The sequence below is a fragment of the Pelobates fuscus genome, chromosome 1, assembly GCF_036172605.1.
Source record: "Pelobates fuscus isolate aPelFus1 chromosome 1, aPelFus1.pri, whole genome shotgun sequence".
NCBI lineage: Eukaryota > Metazoa > Chordata > Amphibia > Anura > Pelobatidae > Pelobates > Pelobates fuscus.
The window spans coordinates 20253895-20274437 of NC_086317.1; the positions used below are offsets into that span (position 1 = coordinate 20253895).

General features: G+C 41.1%; 1 protein-coding gene across 1 annotated transcript in view; it reads right to left on the bottom strand.

Moving 5' to 3' along the window:
• Nucleotides 1-450: 450 nt before the first annotated feature.
• Nucleotides 451-20543, bottom strand: part of ARHGAP31 (Rho GTPase activating protein 31) — a 167826-nt gene continuing 147733 nt past the window's right edge. The window contains exons 8-13 of the mRNA XM_063446470.1: nucleotides 15618-15745; nucleotides 14961-15020; nucleotides 13642-14310; nucleotides 12797-13020; nucleotides 1465-4902; nucleotides 451-1028 (exon numbers count right to left, since the gene is read on the bottom strand). Of these exons, the coding sequence (XP_063302540.1) occupies nucleotides 2608-4902; nucleotides 12797-13020; nucleotides 13642-14310; nucleotides 14961-15020; nucleotides 15618-15745 (3376 nt within the window). The 3' untranslated portion in view covers nucleotides 451-1028; nucleotides 1465-2607. The remainder of the gene's footprint in view (nucleotides 1029-1464; nucleotides 4903-12796; nucleotides 13021-13641; nucleotides 14311-14960; nucleotides 15021-15617; nucleotides 15746-20543) is intronic.

Consider the following 20543-nt stretch of genomic DNA (forward strand, 5'->3'; position numbering starts at 1 on the left):
AATTAGTTTCAGGAGCACTGCTTAGATATTTTTACACACAGTTACATAACACACAAACAGTATAGTCAATAAACATGTGCGAATATTATACAGTCATTCTACATGTTTTTATAGAACCGCAGAACATTATTTTAAGAATAAAATGAACTGGTCTATTAGAAAACAGGTAACACATAAGAGCCATTTTGCTTATGAACTACTGTTAATATCCTGTTTGCACTTTGCTCCGTATAGCACCGATTTAATCCCACTGCTAGTTCCACTAACTTAATATTAAAGGAGCATTTTATGAATGGATGTTCTTAAGGGAATATCGATGTTTGAAAATAGGGTTGCAAAATTAGTTACAAAATAGAAATGAAAATGGCAGACATAGAAAATATCTCTTATTGTTGTAATTGACCAACTGTTGAAAATAAAGATAGTCGGAAAAAAAAAAAAAAAAAAAAGAAGAAGAAGAAAATCTCAAATTTTAAAATGAAAGGGTTTCACCAACTATCATAACTATCATAAGCCCGCTGTACTGGTTTTGATGCCAGGAGAACTCTGGTCCCGTTTGCCGGTAACAGGGCAAGTTGTTTTTCAATGCTCTGATAACATATAACGCCCTGCTCTCTAGGTCCCTGCCAGACGCCAAGGGTTCTATATAGCTACCACCGGTCATTAATTGGTTGACAGTGCCAGATTACCTCTCTTGGCCAATGAATGCAACGCTCTGCATAGAATTATGCACAGATTCAACATTAGTTTGCATGCAAGTCTTGCTGCCCCAATGACACAGCAAAGGGGTTAAACTCCGTATATGCAGCGTTTCACATACATACTCCACGACTGGTTCAAATCACTGAAGTTGTTATGGTACTTGGAGTAACCCTTTAAGTTCTGGATTACTGGATTACTGTCTAGGGAATAAATCTACACTGAGAGAGTGACTACAGCACTAAACAAATAGAGAATTGTTATTTTGGAGCTCCAATAATTTAAGCCAACATTTACAGCAGTTTAAATTGTGTAATTGCCTGGTTCAGCTTCAAGTCACCTACAGCAACTTAAAGGGAAAGGAGAGTTGATTACAAAAGTATCTAGCTAATCCTTCCTTCTTCTCGGGCCGGTGAGAGCACCAAGTATCACCAGGGCATTCAAAGAATCTTCTTCTCATTTCCTGCACAGTAACAAATTGTACAAGTCACAAATTCTGATTGGTTGGTGTTTGCAGTAACGGTCAGCAGGGGCTTGGAAGTTGTGATGGTTTCTAAGATAGCTACCTTCACAAGCGAGTTCCACTTAGTTTTAGAGGAAGAAGCACCACTAGTGGCTGTCAAGAAGACGCCCAATAAAGGTGTGTTTAACACTGAAACTTCTAAAAAACTTAAAGGTGGCAGGACCACTTCATTGTAGCAACAGTGTCACATTAGTGAGGAGGGGGTATACAGTTACACAAATGGAAATTCTATGAAAACAAACATCCTTACTTTCAAGCACTAATATTTCTTTAAACTGAGCAATTTTAGGGCAAGCCAAATTATCATAAAAGCAAATAATCTTTAAATATTATTCTCTAATATGCAACCAATATAAACTAAAATGGTTATCTTGCCATATGTTTGACTTGGAAGAAGTATCAAGATACCTGCTCCTTTTAAATCTCTTGCTGTTGACAAATAAGATCGCAAATATTTTAAAAAACAAAAATAGCAAATATACTTTAGATATGTTGAAAAGTGCTATAGATTTTTGGGTTTTAAGTTCACGCTTCAAATCAAAGGCCCAAATGCACTAGCAGCCACTATTAAAGGGAAACTGCCACTTCCCACAACTTTTTAAAGTTCACTAACTTCCTATGTTTTAGAAACAAGTATTTGTGAGGTCTGAAAAATTAGATAGAGATTGCCACAGAGCTATATTCCAGAGTTGAATGCCTTCATGTTGGCTCCCTGTTCAATCATTTTTATAAGGTCTGCCTTTAAATTATAGCTTGAGATACACAGCAATATGTGCCATGAGTCTGCCAGGACTTAACTGAAATGTGGCGTCCGTTGCTAAACCTTTAATATGAGATGGAAAAAAATGTTAACACAAGTAATAACTGATTTTCACGTTTTATTTTATTCATTTGTGCAATATTCAGAGAAGTGACAGTTTCCCTTTAATAATTAAAGCAAAATGTTTGTATCATTCTATCTTATATAATAGCATGTCCTTGTTTGTCATTGATTGTCATTAATTGCCTTAGGGTTAGTTGTATGTATATTATATGAACTGCACTGCAGCTATATGTAATTCTGCATATTTTAGAAAAAGAATCTGTACAGTCGTCGCAGAGCACTTAATCAAGAAAGAAACTCACCAAACCTTACGAAGAGGTCTGTAAGAATCCATAAAAAAAAAAAAAAGAACATTTATGAGAAGAGTTCTGCTTATACTTAAATTAAACACTTAAAATTATTTTATGATATGGAACGAAACATATCCAATCATAAAGAGGAGAAATTAAGTGAATATAAAAAATATAACATAGGAAACAAAATAATATAATCTTTGGCAAAATACATAAAACATGTTGCCATAATTCTGGTACTTGTAAAGGCACAAATTTGCTTATAGCAACTATTCAATTTGTCTTCCACTTCGACTGTCGAGAATAACAGATCTCCTCTGTGGCTGGTAGAAACAACTTGTGGAAGTCTCGAGACGTTGACCATTTTTTGGGATTGTCAGTTTGTTCCTGAGTAGGACCCCATCAGGTGTCCTCTGAGCTTCATTTGTAGACTCTTGAGAAGATGTTTGAGAAGGACATTTTATGGGAGTTAGTAGGATTCTTGAGTCACCTGGAGAAGGATGGTCCATGATTGGAAATGGTGGGCTGAAAAGAATTAGGCTTTGAGGTCTTCCTGGTCTGGACCTGAATGAATGCTTTGAAACCAAAGAAGGTCGTTCAATTTTGGATGACAAGGGCGTGTCCCCAGTAGCTTCCCCATCTGATGTACGCTTTCTCCGTAACACAGGACCTTCTTGAGCACCATTGTGGTTGGTGTCTGTGGAGCAGTTTAAACTGGAATGTTGGGAGGACTCCAATGAAATTGGATCATTGTTTTCTTTTTCCTCCACGGATTTCTCCTCGGGTTTAGGACTTTTTGGAATGTTGGTTTGCCCTGTGTATGTTGTATCAGTCTGTTGTGGAATAAAATTGCATTCAGATGGACCATGTTTTTTCTCAAGCAGAGACACCTCAGAATCTGCATTAACAGTCTGCAATGGTTGCGGAATTTGGGTATACTGAATTTTAGGGGGTATTACTGGCACAGCTTTAGCTTGACATAACTTGATCATGAAGGAGGCTCTGATGGCAGACACGCTCACAGGTGCAGAGTTCCGACGACCTGATGGTGCATGGGTTATAGGCACAGAATCCAATTCTGCTACTTGTGTTTGTAGACGTGGCTGAAGCATCCAGGCCTCATCTTGCCACTGGGTTGTGTGAATGGATCGGTCAGATGATGACATTTTGGAGGCTGAACTAATTGTCTCAATTTGCTGCCTTTGCAGATTGTTGGAGTTGTGGTGAGGTGCACTTTCAAATGTAAAATATGTACTTGTTACAGAGGAATCCAAAGTTAAAGACGATGGTCTGGTTTTTGGTCTATCGTTTGGATCTTCTGTGTTACTACTAAAATTGTTTACTGCCGGTTCTGGATTACAAACCATGGATGAAGAATTTCTACTCTGTAATTCATGTGGACAATCAATAGAATTTAAAGGTACTGCAGGCAACATAGGTTTGGAATTCAGAGGTACTGTAGACAGTAGCAGATTAGAATGTAGAGGCCCTTTGTCATTCATACTTAAAACATCTACTACAGGTTGGTTCTTCTGCCTTCTATCAATTTGCTGCCCAGCAAAGGACTCGTTGTGCACTAGTAATTCAGGAAGATCTAAAGGGTTTTGGTCAAACTGTCGATGTTCAAGGTTATTTTTTGAGAATGGTTTTAATATGTTATTGATTTCCATCTTAGCACTAATAACTCCTTCTGCTTTAAGCATTCCAGTATGTCTACGTGTCCATTGACTTGTTCGACTATCCTTACTATCCAATGACAGACTGCGAGTAAATTCTGGTCTTTTATAAAGCTCCCCTGTTCCCCTTCTCTGCATCACTTGTACTTCTTTTTCTGGAATATTTTTTAGTTTTGGTGAGTGCAGAGGACTTGTCACCCACTGATGATCTTCCCAAAACTCATCCAATTCAAAAGTATGTATGCTATCTGCCACGGTATCCTCATCATTTTCCAAAGACCCATTCGATTTTCTCTCTATTCTCTTCAATTCCTGGTCATCTTCCCTTGGTAACGAGACAATGTCTGAAACCACTTCCAATTTACAATCACTTTCCGTTTGACTTTCAACCTGTGTTACACAAGGGTTATGCCCTTTTATACTTACGAAACTCATGTTACTCTCGTCCTTGCTTAAGTCATGATTTGGCCACATCTCTCTCATGGTTATAAACGTCTGCTCTTTGTCTGTATTTTGCTGCTGTTCTTGAGGTAGTGGTAGATCAGTGCCATCATTCTGGAGAATACCAGAGGAGGAAGCAGTTATAATGTTTTTTTCCAGTTTTGTCTGAATTGATGGATCAGAGTCTGGAGTTCGGTTTTCATCTTTCACACTCATATTATCTAGTACAAATGAATTTTCACTGTAACCCTCATTAAGTTTTGGTGAAACAAGAATACATATAAACCCATCAGAAGGTTTGTTTAGCTGTAAAGATGTCTCTTGATCACACGGCAACAAAGTTTGGTTAATCTCTGCAGGAAGCTCTTCTTCGGATTCAATTATCTTCAGTTCTTGTTGTATATCTGACCACAAAGGATCGAGCAGATTGATAGATGCGTCATCCTCCTTAAAAAAAAAAAAAAAAAAGGCAAGCATTATTTTACAAAAATAAATAAATAAAAATACACAATAAGCTTACATATTTGTATTGCCCATGTCAAAGAATTTAATTTCTGCAATTTGGTGAACAGTATCTTGCACTACAATCACTGGATTACCAGGGACCCTTTCCAAATGAAAGATAGGCAATGCAGGGAACATGATGTTATTCGTAATCAGATTATTGGTACTGATTTCATTGACATTGTAAAAATTGAATCTGATTTGATCTGGCTGCAATTGTACTGATACAGTTAAAGCACTAACCACTGAGCTATCTCAGCACAGGCATCTCAAATCTTCAAATCTGAAATCTTGTGTAAATTTCACAATGCCATGCTAATGAATATTAGACATGTGCACCAGTGAAATTTTCATTTCGCACGAATGTGTCACGTCTCCCGTGCCTCCTCTTAACAGAGAGTGCGTTCCTATTCTAGTTCTTTTTGGTATTTGACTTTGGCTTGTTTTTTTACTTTCCCATATTTCTGGTATCCTTGACTTTTGGCTTGTCCCCTGGTTGTGTCTCTTTCTGTGTCCCTGACCTCGGCTAGTATTTTGACCATTCTTTATTTACGTTAAGTCCGGCCATTCTAAGGCCCGTATACGTTATCCTTGTTCATTGTGTTTTACATGGTTTTGTGTGTTGGGTCATACAGTAATTGCGACAGAATGATTTCGTACTAAATAGAAATTTCATTTGTCAATCCTGAATTTCGTCCGCAAACCATTTGTTTTTGACCGAAATTTGTTACAAAAATAATTTGTTTTCGGCCATTAGGACGAAAACAGCACTACGCATGCGAAAAAAAAAAAAGAAGGGAGCCAGCAGCACTACCAGCTCCCTCCTTGTAATAAATAAATAACTATTCCTTACCCCCTGCATTAAAACCTATGGGGGGTCACTATGACCTCCATATTAATAAAACGGAGGTTAAATTCTCCCGCATGCCCCTGCTCGCGGTCTCTTCCTTTACCTGTCGGAGCAATCTGATTCTGAAATGGCTTAAACCAACCAATCAGAGCGCTCTGAGCCTAATTGCAGGGCGCTCTGGTTTTTTATTTTATTTTCAAAGTTCGTCGGGTATTATGGTTTTTTATTTGGCCTTTTTGGGGCTAAAAAAATACTTAAAAAAAAAAAAAAAAGAAGACATAAAATGGTAAGTATGAAATTTTATTTTACAGGGTTAGTTTATATCTGTCAGGATCGGGTCAGGGATCCAACACGCAGAGTACAAAGAGTAGCAGATACGTATACCGGTCCTTAGAATGGCCGGACTTAACGTATAACTACAATAGAATGGTCAGAGACAAGCCGAGGTCGAGGAAACGAGAGGACAGGTAAGCGAGAGACAAGCCGGGTCAAGGATAACAGAAAGGCAGGAGAGTAAACAACAAAGCCGGGTCAGAACCAAAAGACAAGTGAATAACAAAGCACTGTGTGACTAGGCGGACTAGAACCACGACAGGGCAATGAGTGAATGAGAGAACCACCGTTAAGTATCCTGGCTAGGGAGAGAAGACACGCCTCCGGCGAGTCCTGATTCGTCTCCCGAGATTTGAGTGGCAGGATGTTCCGGGTTGGCGTCATGACGTCTACCTCCGGTCCTCCTGTTATAAAAGGAAGTGACTCCCTCGCGGCCGGCGTTAGTAAGACCGAGTGAACCGCGGGAGACCGAGGAGACATGGCGTCCGGACGGATAAACTTCTAAGTCTCTACCTCTCTCAAAGGTAGAGACTCCAGGTACCCTGACAGTACCCCCCCCCTCAGATACGCCCACCGGGCGGAAGGAGCCGGGGCGAGATGGAAAGCGGGAGTGAAATGCCCTGCGAAGACGAGGAGCATGAACATCCTCTTGTGGTACCCAACTCCTCTCCTCAGGACCATATCCCTTCCAGTCAACTAAATATTGTACTCGCCCCCGGGAGACACGAGAATCAATAATGGAGTTAACCTCATATTCCTCCTGACCCTCCACCTGAACAGGACGCGGAGGGGCGATTGTGGAGGAGAATCTGTTACAGATTAGAGGTTTCAGCAATGACACGTGAAAGGAGTTCGGGATGCGTAAAGTAGCTGGAAGAGCTAGACGATATGCCACTGGGTTAATTCGAGTCAAGATCCTGTAGGGACCAATATAACGAGGAGCGAATTTCATGGAAGGAACTTTAAGACGAATATTCCTAGTGCTCAACCACACTCTATCGCCCGGAACAAAATTCGGAGCCGCCCTTCTACGTTTGTCAGCATGTTTCTTAACCAGTACAGAATTGTGTAGAAGAATCTGTCGAGTCTGATCCCACAACTTCCTCAAATTGGCCACATGGACATCAACCGACGGCACTCCTTGGGAAGGAGAAACCGGGGGAAGAATGGATGGATGAAAGCCATAGTTCATGAAGAAGGGACTTGAATGCGTGGAGTCACAAACGAGATTGTTGTGCACAAACTCTGCCCAAGGAATCAAACCGACCCAATCGTCCTGGTGTTCGGAAACAAAACAACGTAAGTATTGCTCAATCTTCTGGTTAGTTCGTTCAGCAGCTCCGTTAGACTGAGGATGATAGGCGGACGAAAAATTCAATTTGATGCCTAATTGAGAACAGAACGACCTCCAAAAACGCGAAACAAATTGGGAGCCTCTATCAGAAGTGATCTCCGAAGGAATCCCATGCAAGCGAAAAATCTCTTTAGCAAAGACCTCCGCCAATTCAGGGGAAGTCGGGAGTTTAGGCAAAGGTACGAAATGTGCCATCTTGGTAAACCTATCGACTACGGTGAGGATAACAGTGTGCTTTTTAGAAACAGGCAGATCCACAATAAAGTCCATTGCCACACAGGACCAAGGTTTGTCAGGAATTTCCAGCGGTTGTAGAAGACCACAAGGAAGCGAATGCGGTAGTTTAGTTTTAGTACAGACCACACAAACCCCGATAAAATCCTTAATATCCTTCCGTAACGACGGCCACCAGAAATCCTTGGAGATCAAAGAATACGTCTTGCGAACACCCGGATGACCAGCCACCTTACTCTCGTGAAGACACTGTAAGAGCTCCAATTGAAGTTCAGGGGGAACGAAAAGTCTGGAAGCCGGAGTCAGTCTAGGTGCCAGATGCTGCAAGTTCCTTATCTGATCAAGTAGCGGGGAATGAACTTTGAGAGTAGTGTTAGCGATAATGTTACACTTGGGTACTATAGAGGACAAAACCGGCTCAGATACGGCAGCAGGTTCATATTGGCGAGATAAGGCGTCGGCTTTAGAATTCTTAGAACCTGGCCTATATGTGAGTACGTAGTTGAAGTGAGTGAGAAATATGGACCAACGAACCTGTCTAGATGATAGTCGTTTAGCCTCCCCAATATAGGATAAGTTTTTATGATCTGTCAAAATAGTAACAGGATGCAAAGTACCCTCCAATAAATGTCTCCACTCCTTCAAGGCCATTATAACCGCTAGTAGTTCCCTGTCACCAATGTCATATCTGCTTTCAGTACCTGACAATTTTTTGGAAAAGTATCCACAAGGATGTAATGGTTTATCTACACCCAACCTTTGGGACAGAACAGCACCTATACCTGTCTCAGAAGCGTCAACTTCGAGTAGGAAAGGTAGAGTAGTATCAGGGTGAACTAAAATTGGTGCGGAAGCAAACAGCTCTTTGAGTGTCTTAAAAGCCAGAAGTGCTTCAGTAGACCAATTCTTAGTCTCAGCCCCTTGTTTGGTCATGTTGGTGATGGGAGCAATGATAGAGGAGTATCCCTTAATGAAACGTCTGTAGTAATTAGAGAAACCAATGAATCTCTGGATAGCCTTGAGACCCTTAGGTAAAGGCCACTCTAATATGGATTGGAGCTTCTCCGGGTCCATTTCAAACCCCTCCCCAGAAATCACATAACCAAGAAAAGTAGTTTGGGATTGGTCAAAGCTGCATTTCTCTAGTTTGCAGTACAAGCCATGCTGAAGAAGTTTGTGTAAAACCCTTCTGACTTGTCTGTGGTGAGTCTCAATATCCCTGGAATGTATAAGAATATCATCAAGGTATACAATTACACAGTCATCTTGAAACTCCCTAAGAACCTCATTAATAAGGTCCTGAAATACCGCCGGAGCATTGCAGAGACCAAAAGGCATTACAGTATACTCATAGTGCCCATATCGAGTATTGAATGCAGTTTTCCACTCGTCACCGTCGTGGATTCTCACCAAATTATAAGCACCTCTAAGGTCTAACTTAGTGAAAATTTTAGAACTTTTTAATCGATCAAAAAGCTCGGTGATCAAGGGAATCGGATAAACATTTCTGATGGTTATCTTGTTAAGGCCTCGGTAGTCAATGCAAGGTCTTAAAGAACCATCCTTCTTTTTAACAAAAAAGAATCCAGCCCCAGCAGGAGAGGAGGATCTTCTAATGAACCCCTTGTCTAGGTTTTCACGAATATACTCTTCTAGAACTAAGTTTTCATTCGTGGACAAAGGGTATACATGACCCCTGGGGGGCATGGTACCAGAAAGTAAATTAATTTTGCAATCAAAAGGCCTATGTGGTGGTAAGGTATCAGCCTTTCTTTTGTCAAATACTGCCTTTAAATCTTGATACAAGGACGGTATCTGTACTTTGGTAGAGTCAGTAGCGTTATTAAGTGAGTTGACACTACAAAGAGGTGACACTTTCTTTAAACAATTCTCTTGACAATTCTGACCCCATGAAACTATTTCCCCTGATTTCCAATCTATAACGGGGTTATGTCTCTTAAGCCAGGAGTATCCCAGGACTATGGGAACAGAAGGGGATGAAATGAGTAGTAGGGATATTTCCTCCTTGTGTAGAATACCAGTAGTTAAGTAAAGAGGTGTGGTCTCCCGGAAAATCACAGGCTCAACTAAAGGTCTACCATCAATGGCTTCAACAGCCAAGGGTGTCTTCCTTAACTGGGATGGGATAGTGTGTTTGGTGAGAAACTTTTGGTCGATAAAATTCTCAGCAGCGCCGGAGTCTATCAATGCCATAGTTTCTAAAGTTCCCTTCTCCCAAGTTAAAGAGACCGGTAATAGGAGTCTATGTTCTTGGTAGTTATGAGTAGAGGACAAAATCGAAACACCCAAGGTCTGTCCTCTAGAGAAACTTAGGTGCGAGCGTTTCCCGGACGGCTGGGACAGCTCAAACGTACATGACCTCTGGACCCACAATACATACACAGTCCCTCTCTTCTCCTGTACTGTCTCTCCTCCTCTGAGAGACGAGTAAGGCCTAACTGCATAGGTTCTGAAACCTGTGGATCTTTGGTTTCAGAAATTTGAAACGATGGTGCTAGTCTAGAGGAAGATTTAGCGGTTCTATCTCGAGTATTCTGTCTCTCCCTTAGACGTTCGTCAATACGAGAGATAAAGGAAATTAAGTCCTCCAGGTTCTCGGGAAGCTCTCTTGTCGCTAACTCATCAAGTATTACATCAGATAATCCATTTAAGAATACGTCTATATAGGCCTGTTCATTCCATTTTACCTCTGCCGCCAAAGACCTGAACTCTAGTGCATAATCCACAAGTGTTTGGTTGTCTTGTCTAAGGCGCAACAGTAATCTGGCTGCATTGGCCTTCCTGCCAGGAGGGTCAAAAGTTCTTTTAAAAGCAGCTACAAAGGAACTATAGTTATAGACTAATGGATTATCATTCTCCCACAACGGATTAGCCCATCTCAGAGCTTTCTCAATGAGTAAGGTAATAATAAATCCCACCTTTGCCCTATCAGTAGGGTATGAACGGGGCTGTAGCTCGAAATGAATACTGATCTGGTTCAAAAAGCCACGACACCTCTCAGGAGAACCAGCATAACGTACAGGTGGGGTAACTTGGGAAGAAGCACCTACAGTAGCTACCTCTAACCCCGAACCCACAGAAGAAGCAGAAGTATTACGCCTCTCCTCAGGTGGATTAATAGGGCGAGACAGCAGCGCCTGTAGTGCTAGAGCCATCTGATCCATCCTATGATCCATGGCGTCAAACCTAGGATCAGGAGAACCAAGCTGACAATTTGTACCTGCAGGATCCATGTCCCTGTCGTAATGTCAGGATCGGGTCAGGGATCCAACACGCAGAGTACAAAGAGTAGCAGATACGTATACCGGTCCTTAGAATGGCCGGACTTAACGTATAACTACAATAGAATGGTCAGAGACAAGCCGAGGTCGAGGAAACGAGAGGACAGGTAAGCGAGAGACAAGCCGGGTCAAGGATAACAGAAAGGCAGGAGAGTAAACAACAAAGCCGGGTCAGAACCAAAAGACAAGTGAATAACAAAGCACTGTGTGACTAGGCGGACTAGAACCACGACAGGGCAATGAGTGAATGAGAGAACCACCGTTAAGTATCCTGGCTAGGGAGAGAAGACACGCCTCCGGCGAGTCCTGATTCGTCTCCCGAGATTTGAGTGGCAGGATGTTCCGGGTTGGCGTCATGACGTCTACCTCCGGTCCTCCTGTTATAAAAGGAAGTGACTCCCTCGCGGCCGGCGTTAGTAAGACCGAGTGAACCGCGGGAGACCGAGGAGACATGGCGTCCGGACGGATAAACTTCTAAGTCTCTACCTCTCTCAAAGGTAGAGACTCCAGGTACCCTGACAATATCCCCCCTCACTATTATTAGGGTGAGGGGGTAGGTAGGGTATTTTTATTGGGGGGGGGAGTGACTTAAGGCTTGGGGACCCCTAGTCACTTTATTATTTGTGGGGTCCCCACCTGCCAGTCCACCTGGGGGGGACATTAGGTCCCCCACTATTGTATATTTATCTAGGGTCCCCACCCACCGCTCATGGGTGGGAACCAGAGGGGACATTAGGTCCCCCCTTTAATTTATTAGGATCCCCACCAGCCGCTCATGGGTGGGACATTAGATCCCCCCATTATCTATTTAATTAAGGTCCCCACCCACCGCTTATGGGCTGGGACCAGGGCGGGACATTAGGTACCCCCAATTTATATTAATAGCCCCCACGTGGGTCATGGGTGGGTGCGTGGGGGGGGGGGGCACTATGTCCCCCCCATTTGAGGTATTTGCTTTCCCAATAGCTGCCCAGTCACTAATACTTTTAAATTTGTTTAGGCGATATGCCCCTACTCACACTACGAGTAGGGGCATGCAGAAGGATTTAACCTCATAGTGACCCCCATAGGTTTTAATGCGGGGTGGGTGAGTGGGTTGGGATGAATATTATTACAAGGAGGGAGCTGGTAGCGCTACTTTTTGCGAATGGGCAGTTATTTCTCTGTGCTGTGGGGGTTAATTCCCCTGCAGCACGGAATCTATTAAACGAACGAAACAAAACGGTAATGCATTCGGCATTTACCCTTTCGTTTCATTTATATTTTTAGTTTGTAGGGCTTTCGTTTACGTTTTAGTAAAAAAATACAAAAAAAAATAATTTGTGGACGAAATCGTATTTGTATGAAAACAAATGCATATGTCTAGTGAATATTTTGTTTTCAATTGACCTAAATGCTAAAAGTGTAGAGTATAAGGTGCAGAAAAAAAGGAATTGTATTATGTTAACAAAACTTCCAGAAACATTTTGGAAAAATAGGTCACCAGAGCATATGCTTACACTCACAATGCACCACTTATTATGCTGAAATAAACGGTGCATGCATGTGTTCAATGTCTTACAAAGTGTTGAACTACGTACACGCAAAGTAAATGCATCTTCAATAATCTCAGTTCTTCATATGCAAGAAATTATTTCTTCTCCTCAACTGGTACTTCTCATGTCCTGTAGCGTGTGCATTTTTACTAACACTTCTGCTATTTTCAATTTCCAATAAAGGAGTTTTTGGGACAAATTTAATACAAACTATGAATTTAATGCAGACCTGATCGTTGTCGAAGAGATCCTCCACGTCATTTCTTACGGCCTCAACTTGGTCAGAGACAACGGATTCCAAGCCCATTGCTTTCTCTAGGCTTGTGATAGACACGGGTCCGTGTTCAGACGATGGTTTGTCATCTGCCTTGGGATTGGAGCTTGTGTCTTGCAACTGTGTCCTTTCCAACACACCCTCCTTGATGTCTTTGCTCTTGTCATCTGCTACAGTGCCTAAAATTGTAGAAACCATTAACTATTATAACAATGCAGAGTAGTTTGTTTATTACTCAAATTAAAGCAATTTTGTACTGATCTCTCGGAAGGTAAGTCCCAACTGATGACAAAATGATGTCAAGAAAATCTACTTAGAATTTTGCTATTCCACGATCTGGACTATTCTCTGACCAACCTAGCCTTAATCAGTGGATAACACAGTGCTATAAATATTACAATTATTTAACCACAGAATGAGCTTTAACTATAAAACCCTCAATTATCATCATGAATCATGAACAGCAAACATAAATGCAGTGAAAGATTAAGATAATTGATTGTATCAAAGCTTGCTCAATTGATCCCGGGAATCCAAAATATATAAGACTGACATTTTGTGAAAATTATATTTTGCTGCTGTCACTATTATGTTTATTTATTTGCATAGCTTCAATGAATAGCCTGATGCCACCAGTCACATTTATTACAGGGTTTCATTTGAAAAAGAGAGAAGGGTATATTGATTTTGTGGAGAAAGTTGAGACGGTTTGGCATAAGAGATGTATACATGATGAATTTATAAAAGAAATCATAACTATTTTATGCTTGTTGTTTTATAATCTCAATGTGTTACTGTACCTGGTGGATTTTGGTCATCTGCACACTTTGGAGAAGATTGCTTTCCTTCTTCAGGTGTTGCCTTCACATTTGGGTTAGGTGTATACGTTTGGTCTTTAAGTCCAGAATTGAAGGACATTTCCAGAACTGTTAATTTGGCTACTGAATCTGGCTCTAATGAAGGCAATTCTTCCAAGCTGGACAGGAAATGTCGCTCTTTGGTAGATCCTCTGCATGGGGTGCTATTGCTACTGATGACTGCAGACACACGCAGTGGTACAGACACGGCAAATGGTTCTGAGATGTTAATGGCTTTTCTCTGGTGTCTGGGAGAAGCTTCCAAAGGAAAAAGGCTGGCTGGGAAGCTTGATTTGGCTGGGCCATCACTTGAAGAATAAAACATCTTCCTTATTTTTGGTGAAGTCTGCTCATTCTCCAAGTCCTCGCCAACTCTGAATACTTTCATTTGTTCAGGTGGTGGTTTAAACTGGGATATTTTAGGGTTTGTTCTGTCTGACCCGGTGCGTGAGTCTCCTGTAGCTCCAATTACATTTTCTGAATCAAATTCACTTTCAGGTTTGCTGACATCAATTGAGCTCCCACTGCCTGTGGCACGTGATTTTGGCATTGGAATGAAGAAGCCACCGGAACCCACGGAACGTTTGAAACGGCTGACTTTTTCCTCCTCACCTAATTGAGAAAACATGAACTAAATGTAACATAATCAGAAAAAGTAGCAAAACACCATGGGAAGAACCACTTATCAAAGCAAGTGCTACATCTATCTAGATACTAGGGGGTGAAGTTCGTTATTTGGAATAAAAGGGGATTCTGCCATACACAGAATGACTATAACCTGTGTTTTAGTCCAATAAGAGAATTGGAAAACTTTCCACCTATTTTCCAGTTTGGCTACTGTCAGTTCCCAGTTAAGTAATAAACCGCAGTGTGCTTTATTTGATTAATTATCTCTAATATAAATTAACAATGGCATGAATTACTTTGTAATGCTGCCACTTGAGCTTTGTACATAAAATGTAGTACGAGACAAGGTACGAAAGATACTCTTGCATTAGTAACCTGCGATCCCCAGTACCTGAGGCTGTTATGTCTTTTGTTTTGTTTGCAAAGAGCACTGGTACCCCAAAAGGTCAATTCATAGTTCAGATGTCTAAATCACCAACAATAACATTGTGGCCATCACTAATAATATGGATTGAAGTTGATCTGGTTATCTAGTGTTTTGATGACCCATGGCGGTACCTAACTTGATAACAATGTACAGATGCACACATTTCTCCTCAATTAATTCCTCCACTCCGATCAGCTGTTAAACTCACCTTCTGCAGGTAGAGAGCAAAGAGAATCCATGCTCTTAGCAGGCCGTATGGTGGTTTTCTCTGTGAATAAAAAAATATATGATATTACACATATTACACTGTAGGACTCGTAATCCTGCCATATAAGGATAAGGATAACTACTGGTCTGGGGGATTTTTTAATAAACCAGCTGTCATACACTACTTAGCCCCTCCATACTCTTCCCCTCACAGTAGGAATGTCAGATCCACCATAGTATATGTATGGGAAAGTGCAGCCAGTGGATAGGACAGACATATTGCAAGAGCCACCATGCTGACTTGAAGCCAAACCACAACTACTAGCCAGGAGGCCTCGATCATTAATTTACATTAGAGAAAAAGATTTTTAAAAGGGCTAGAGGTGAGACCACCCTTGTGACCAACAGAATGATGATGTCCCGGGGCTTGTTTAAACCACAAACAGGTAATACACCTCTCTATGTAAATAAATCCCAAAACAAACCATAAATCCATACAGTACAGGAATGTGGACAGAAAGAAAAGAAAATCACTTTCATCACCACAGTTTTGGCATGATGTAGTATGTCTGCGAGTTTCCTGCCGGAGGTCTAAGGATGCTTACAGAATGCTGGGGCCATCATCTAATCACAGAATTAATCCATATTCTAGGCTCACCGTTCATTTCCTTCTGCCCTCTCACGAAAACGCTTCCGTTCCGACTCAGTTTGGATTTTGATTCCGCCCCAGAGCGCCCCAGATTAAAGATGGACTTCCATTTCTTAGACTTGGTGGAAAGCTTCCTCCTGAGAAAAAAAGCGATGGAAATAACATATTGCTGTATAATCAAGTGTTATTTATAATTGCCTGGATGGCCATTGAAATGCTTTTTTAAAATTAACACCCATAGAATAACATGGACGATAGATTATTTTCCAATAGAATATTCACCTGCAGTGTTACTAGAACAGCAACATACGAGAGAATCAAGTAGGGAATCGTAAGTGCAATGCAGCACTCATTTCCCAGTGGGAGGTGAGTTGTACACTGTTACGGTTGCCCCAGGCTAGCTGAGGGTTAGACCGTAGACGGATGCTCCTAGTGTTTACCAAGGATCATCAGCACCGTACCAGACACCATAACCACTGCAGACCCCATGAACCGCCACAGCTTGGTTGGGGTGTCGCCGTCTCTTACCCACCTTGGACCTAGGACAAGGCTCCAGGTCCCAGTGGGTGAACCTCTCTTTTCCCAGAGAGTGAAGCAGGAACAAGCTCTTACAAGAGCTTAGTGATTATTAAAGGGAGTATGAAGAGCATAGTAATCCCTGTAGTGATTATAGCTGTCCCCCCCAAACACGAGTCGAGGCTGCGAGTTGAGGGTCAAGTAAAACTCAAGGTTTAATGGTACAGCTGCTTCTTTTATACAGTATTTCCCCACAAGGTTTCCGCAGAATCTTCTGAGCAGAGGTATCATCTCTGGATTACTGTTTCCTTAAACTCTTATCTTAAAATTTGTGTTCTATTCCATCTCCCTCCCTATGCTTTCACTACTTAATTGATAACTATATCTCCCATCCTGATCTTCTATTTTTGTTTTTCTTAAAGCTGGTGTGATCATGTCAATTTATGTTCATTCTCTAAGACTTTGTTAATTGTTTGTTTACCTAGTGTTACTACTCTCACTGATAATCTTGTAAATTTATGTTCATGGTTTATGACTTTCACCTATCTGATCCTTAATATCTTTTTATCCCAAATGTTCTCTCCTTTAGTTTTTCATCTCTAATTAATTACCTCAATAGCCCCATGTCTCCCCACCCATAATAGTGTGTTTTATTTATTTTCTTTTTTTCCAACCTCAGGCCTTATATTTCAGACTGGGCCCCTTAAAAAAGCATTAACACCCAGCACTCCCAAGCAACCAAGTCCTGCAGAATCTTCTGAGGTATCATCTCTGGAAGATTGCCCACCCTCCCCTCCCCACACCACACCATCCCACCCCATGGTCATTACCTTACTTATAGATAGTGCAAATCAGCTGGTTTCCTTAACACACCAATCAAGTCACTAAACCTCTCCTCACCTGAATTCATTTAACACACTGCATCCTTACAATGGTTTAAACACTCATTGATATTTGTGTGTGTTTGTATATATGATCTACATATCTATATAATACACATTTTCTCTAATGTTCTCCCTTCTATTTTTCACTTTAACCCTAACTTCTCTCATTACTAAAATATCCCTATCCTTTCACTCACCTGTCCCTGGCAACACCATCTTGATTGCTTCCACTTTACTCCCCTCCCCTCTCTATTCATCCCATGCACTCTACACTATGAGTATTGCTGGGATACAATGAGCACTGTCCTTGAATCGGCCCTCCAAGATTTCCTGCTGAAGGAGGCAAACAAAGAATGAGGTTTATTATAGCATTCCGTGGGAGGTTATTAAACACCAACTCCTCCCACATCCTCTACATCCAGACCCTCCTACAAAACTTTCAAATCCTACTCCCACCTTCACTTCCTTTCTATCCTTCTGCTCCAAGCAGCTGGTGATGTCTCTCCAAACCCCGGTCCCATCTCGGCAAACTCTGCACATACTAACCCAAGGATCCACACTAATCTCATACCCATCTCATGTTCCTCTAAATCCTCCTTCAATACTGCCCTCTGGAACGCACGCTCTGTTTGCAATATTACTAAATCCACTAAAAATCCACTGCTGTACTGGTAGGTCAGCAGAGCACTTACTGCCTACTGGTAGGTGAGCGAAGCACTTATTGCCCACTGGTAGGTGGGAAAAGAACTTACTGCCCACTGGTAGGTGAGACAAGAACATATTGCCCACTGGTAGGTGAGAGAAGCACTTATTGCCCACTGGTAGGTGAGACAAGAACATATTGCCCACTGGTAGGTGAGCAAAGCACTTATTGCACACTGGTAGGTGGGAAAAGAACTTACTGCCCACTGGTAGGTGAGACAAGAACATATTGCCCACTGGTAGGTGAGAGAAGCACTTATTGCCCACTGGTAGGTGAGACAAGAACATATTGCCCACTGGTAGGTGAGAGAAGCACTTATTGCCCACTGGTAGGTGAGAAAAGAACTTACTGCCCACTGGTAGGTGAGCAAAGAACTTACTGCCCACTGGTAGGTGAGTAGAGCAGTTACAACCTACGGAGATGTGAGTGCAATTCGTGTTTTACAGTTGGAGCAATGAACAAGAACATTCCATTGGTTTCCAGGGTGACTGCTCTACTTTTAGAACTTTTCCCTTGGGTTTGTTCTTCCTTACTATATCCTTCTCCACACGCCTGTGATTCTGTAATCTATGGGAGCATTAGCATCCGGTACAAAGCATCAACACTGAAGGTGTTTAATAACCTCCCACGGAATGCTATAATAAACCTCATTCTTTGTTTGCCTCCTTCAGCAGGAAATCTTGGAGGGGCGATTCAAGGACAGTGCTCATTGTATCCCAGCAATACTCATAGTTTCACAATACGGCACAGGGCACTGTCCTTCGAAATTACATAATGTTACATTAAAAAGCTCTGTGTCTATACAGAACATTCTAAATACCTGCATCATCACTGCATATATTAAACAGCATCACTTATAAACACAATCATTAAACAGGCACAATGAAATGATCCACAAAATTAGACATTATTTAAAACCAAATAGCTGAACAAGCAAGCGATGGAAATACAAGGTAACATATTGCCGTATAATCAAGTGTTCTTTAGGATTGCCTGGGTGGCTATTTAAATGCTTTTTTTTAAATTAACACCCATGGAATAACATGGACGATAGATTATTTTGTAATAGAATAGGCATATTTGTCTTTGCTTATAGATCAATTTCCATGACAACGGTAAACATTTTTTTACATTCAAAACAGAGAAAAATTATAAACACACTAAATGTATTATGTTTAACAAATCACTAGGTGGCAGTCTTCCTCCATATTCATCATTACAGTAACTTTTTTTGTCTATGTAATTTTTTTCAGTATTCTTCTCCTGCTTAGTAAACTGTGTCTGTATTCGGAAGCCATAGCTTACATGTGAGCCAGGATTCGTCCCAGTAATGCAAATGTAACAGTGTGAAAGATTTAGCTTATTCATCTACTGCTCTCTCAAGAATACACTAAATGCAGACAGACATCAGCTGCTGGGACCTGAGCTCATTGTAAAGTTAGCGACAGGCAATTTGCACTAAACGGCTTTCAATGTGTCTATATCACAGGCTCCATGTCAAGTTCAAGTGATGACATCTTTATTGTCTTAACTAATTAGAGTGCAAGCTTTCAAGGCTACAGATCACGGTGTAACAGGAGCTAAAAGGGAGCTCTGAGTGCCAAAATCCAATTAATGAATTATTCAGGAGCCATCTTTGCATTCTTAATAAAAAAATATTTAAAGGAACCCGACATTGATTGATTTTTTTTTAACAATTCAGCAGATGTAAATTTTGGGAGCATAGACTTTCGCTGAGCATTCTTGCTGTAAGCTCTGCAGAGCAAACAAAATCAAAAATTCTGCCCAGAATTATAAAAATGACCATTTCTATTGAAATATTTATAAACTGTCACAAATATGACAGCTTCAGACACAACGCGTTTCAGCAAAAATAAGTGTTTTATTAGTCGGGAGGAGGCCTTTTTAAAAAGGACGCAGTATAGTCATACATAGAAACATGTAATGTGACGGCAGATAAGAACCATTCGGCCCATCTAGTCTGCCCAGTTTTCTAAATACTTTCATTAGTCCCTGGCCTTATCCTATAGTTAGGATAGCCTTATGCCTATCCCACGCATGCTTAACCTCCCTCACTATGCTAACATCTACCACTTCAGCTGGAAGGCTATTCCATGAATCCACTACCCTCTCAGTAAAGTAACACTTCCTGATATTATTTTTAAACCTTTGTCCCTCTAATTTAATACTAAGTCATTTTGTTGTGGTAGTTTTTCTTCTTTTAAATATAGTCTCCTCCTTTACTGTGTTGATTCCCTTTATGTATTTAAATGTTTCTATCATATACCTAAGTGGGAAAGCTAGGTATTGAATCCCGTCGTCCCTGATCCACAAACTGTTGGATTGGAGACTTGGGAAAAAGGGTCAGGGTGGTGGTACCAGTTCCACCTAAATGTGGGCTTGGACCCCAATATTTATATGAGAATTACAGAAAGATGTGCAGATTGGATAGCTCCCCTTTAAAAAGAGAAAAGGGGGAACGCTCCCAATCAGCCTGGTATTTGGAAAAGAACACTAATTTATTGGACATGTACCTTGGACGTGTCCAAATGTGAAAAAGGTATCACTAAAGAAAAGCATATGAATATTTGGAAACACTAGATACACACGTATCCTAACATAAGCAGTGAGACACTGTAACTTTATTAAACAAACTGTAGAGAGGATACAATGTGTCAGTGTCCAATAAATGCTTAATCTTGAAAAAAATCCTAAGTGGATATGTCTCAATACCCAATACCAATCAAGGCAAATTATGCTAAAATATAAATTGTATGGTGGTAGAGTAGTCCACAGAGGAAAAGAAAAGAAAATGTGATACCTTTAAATCTT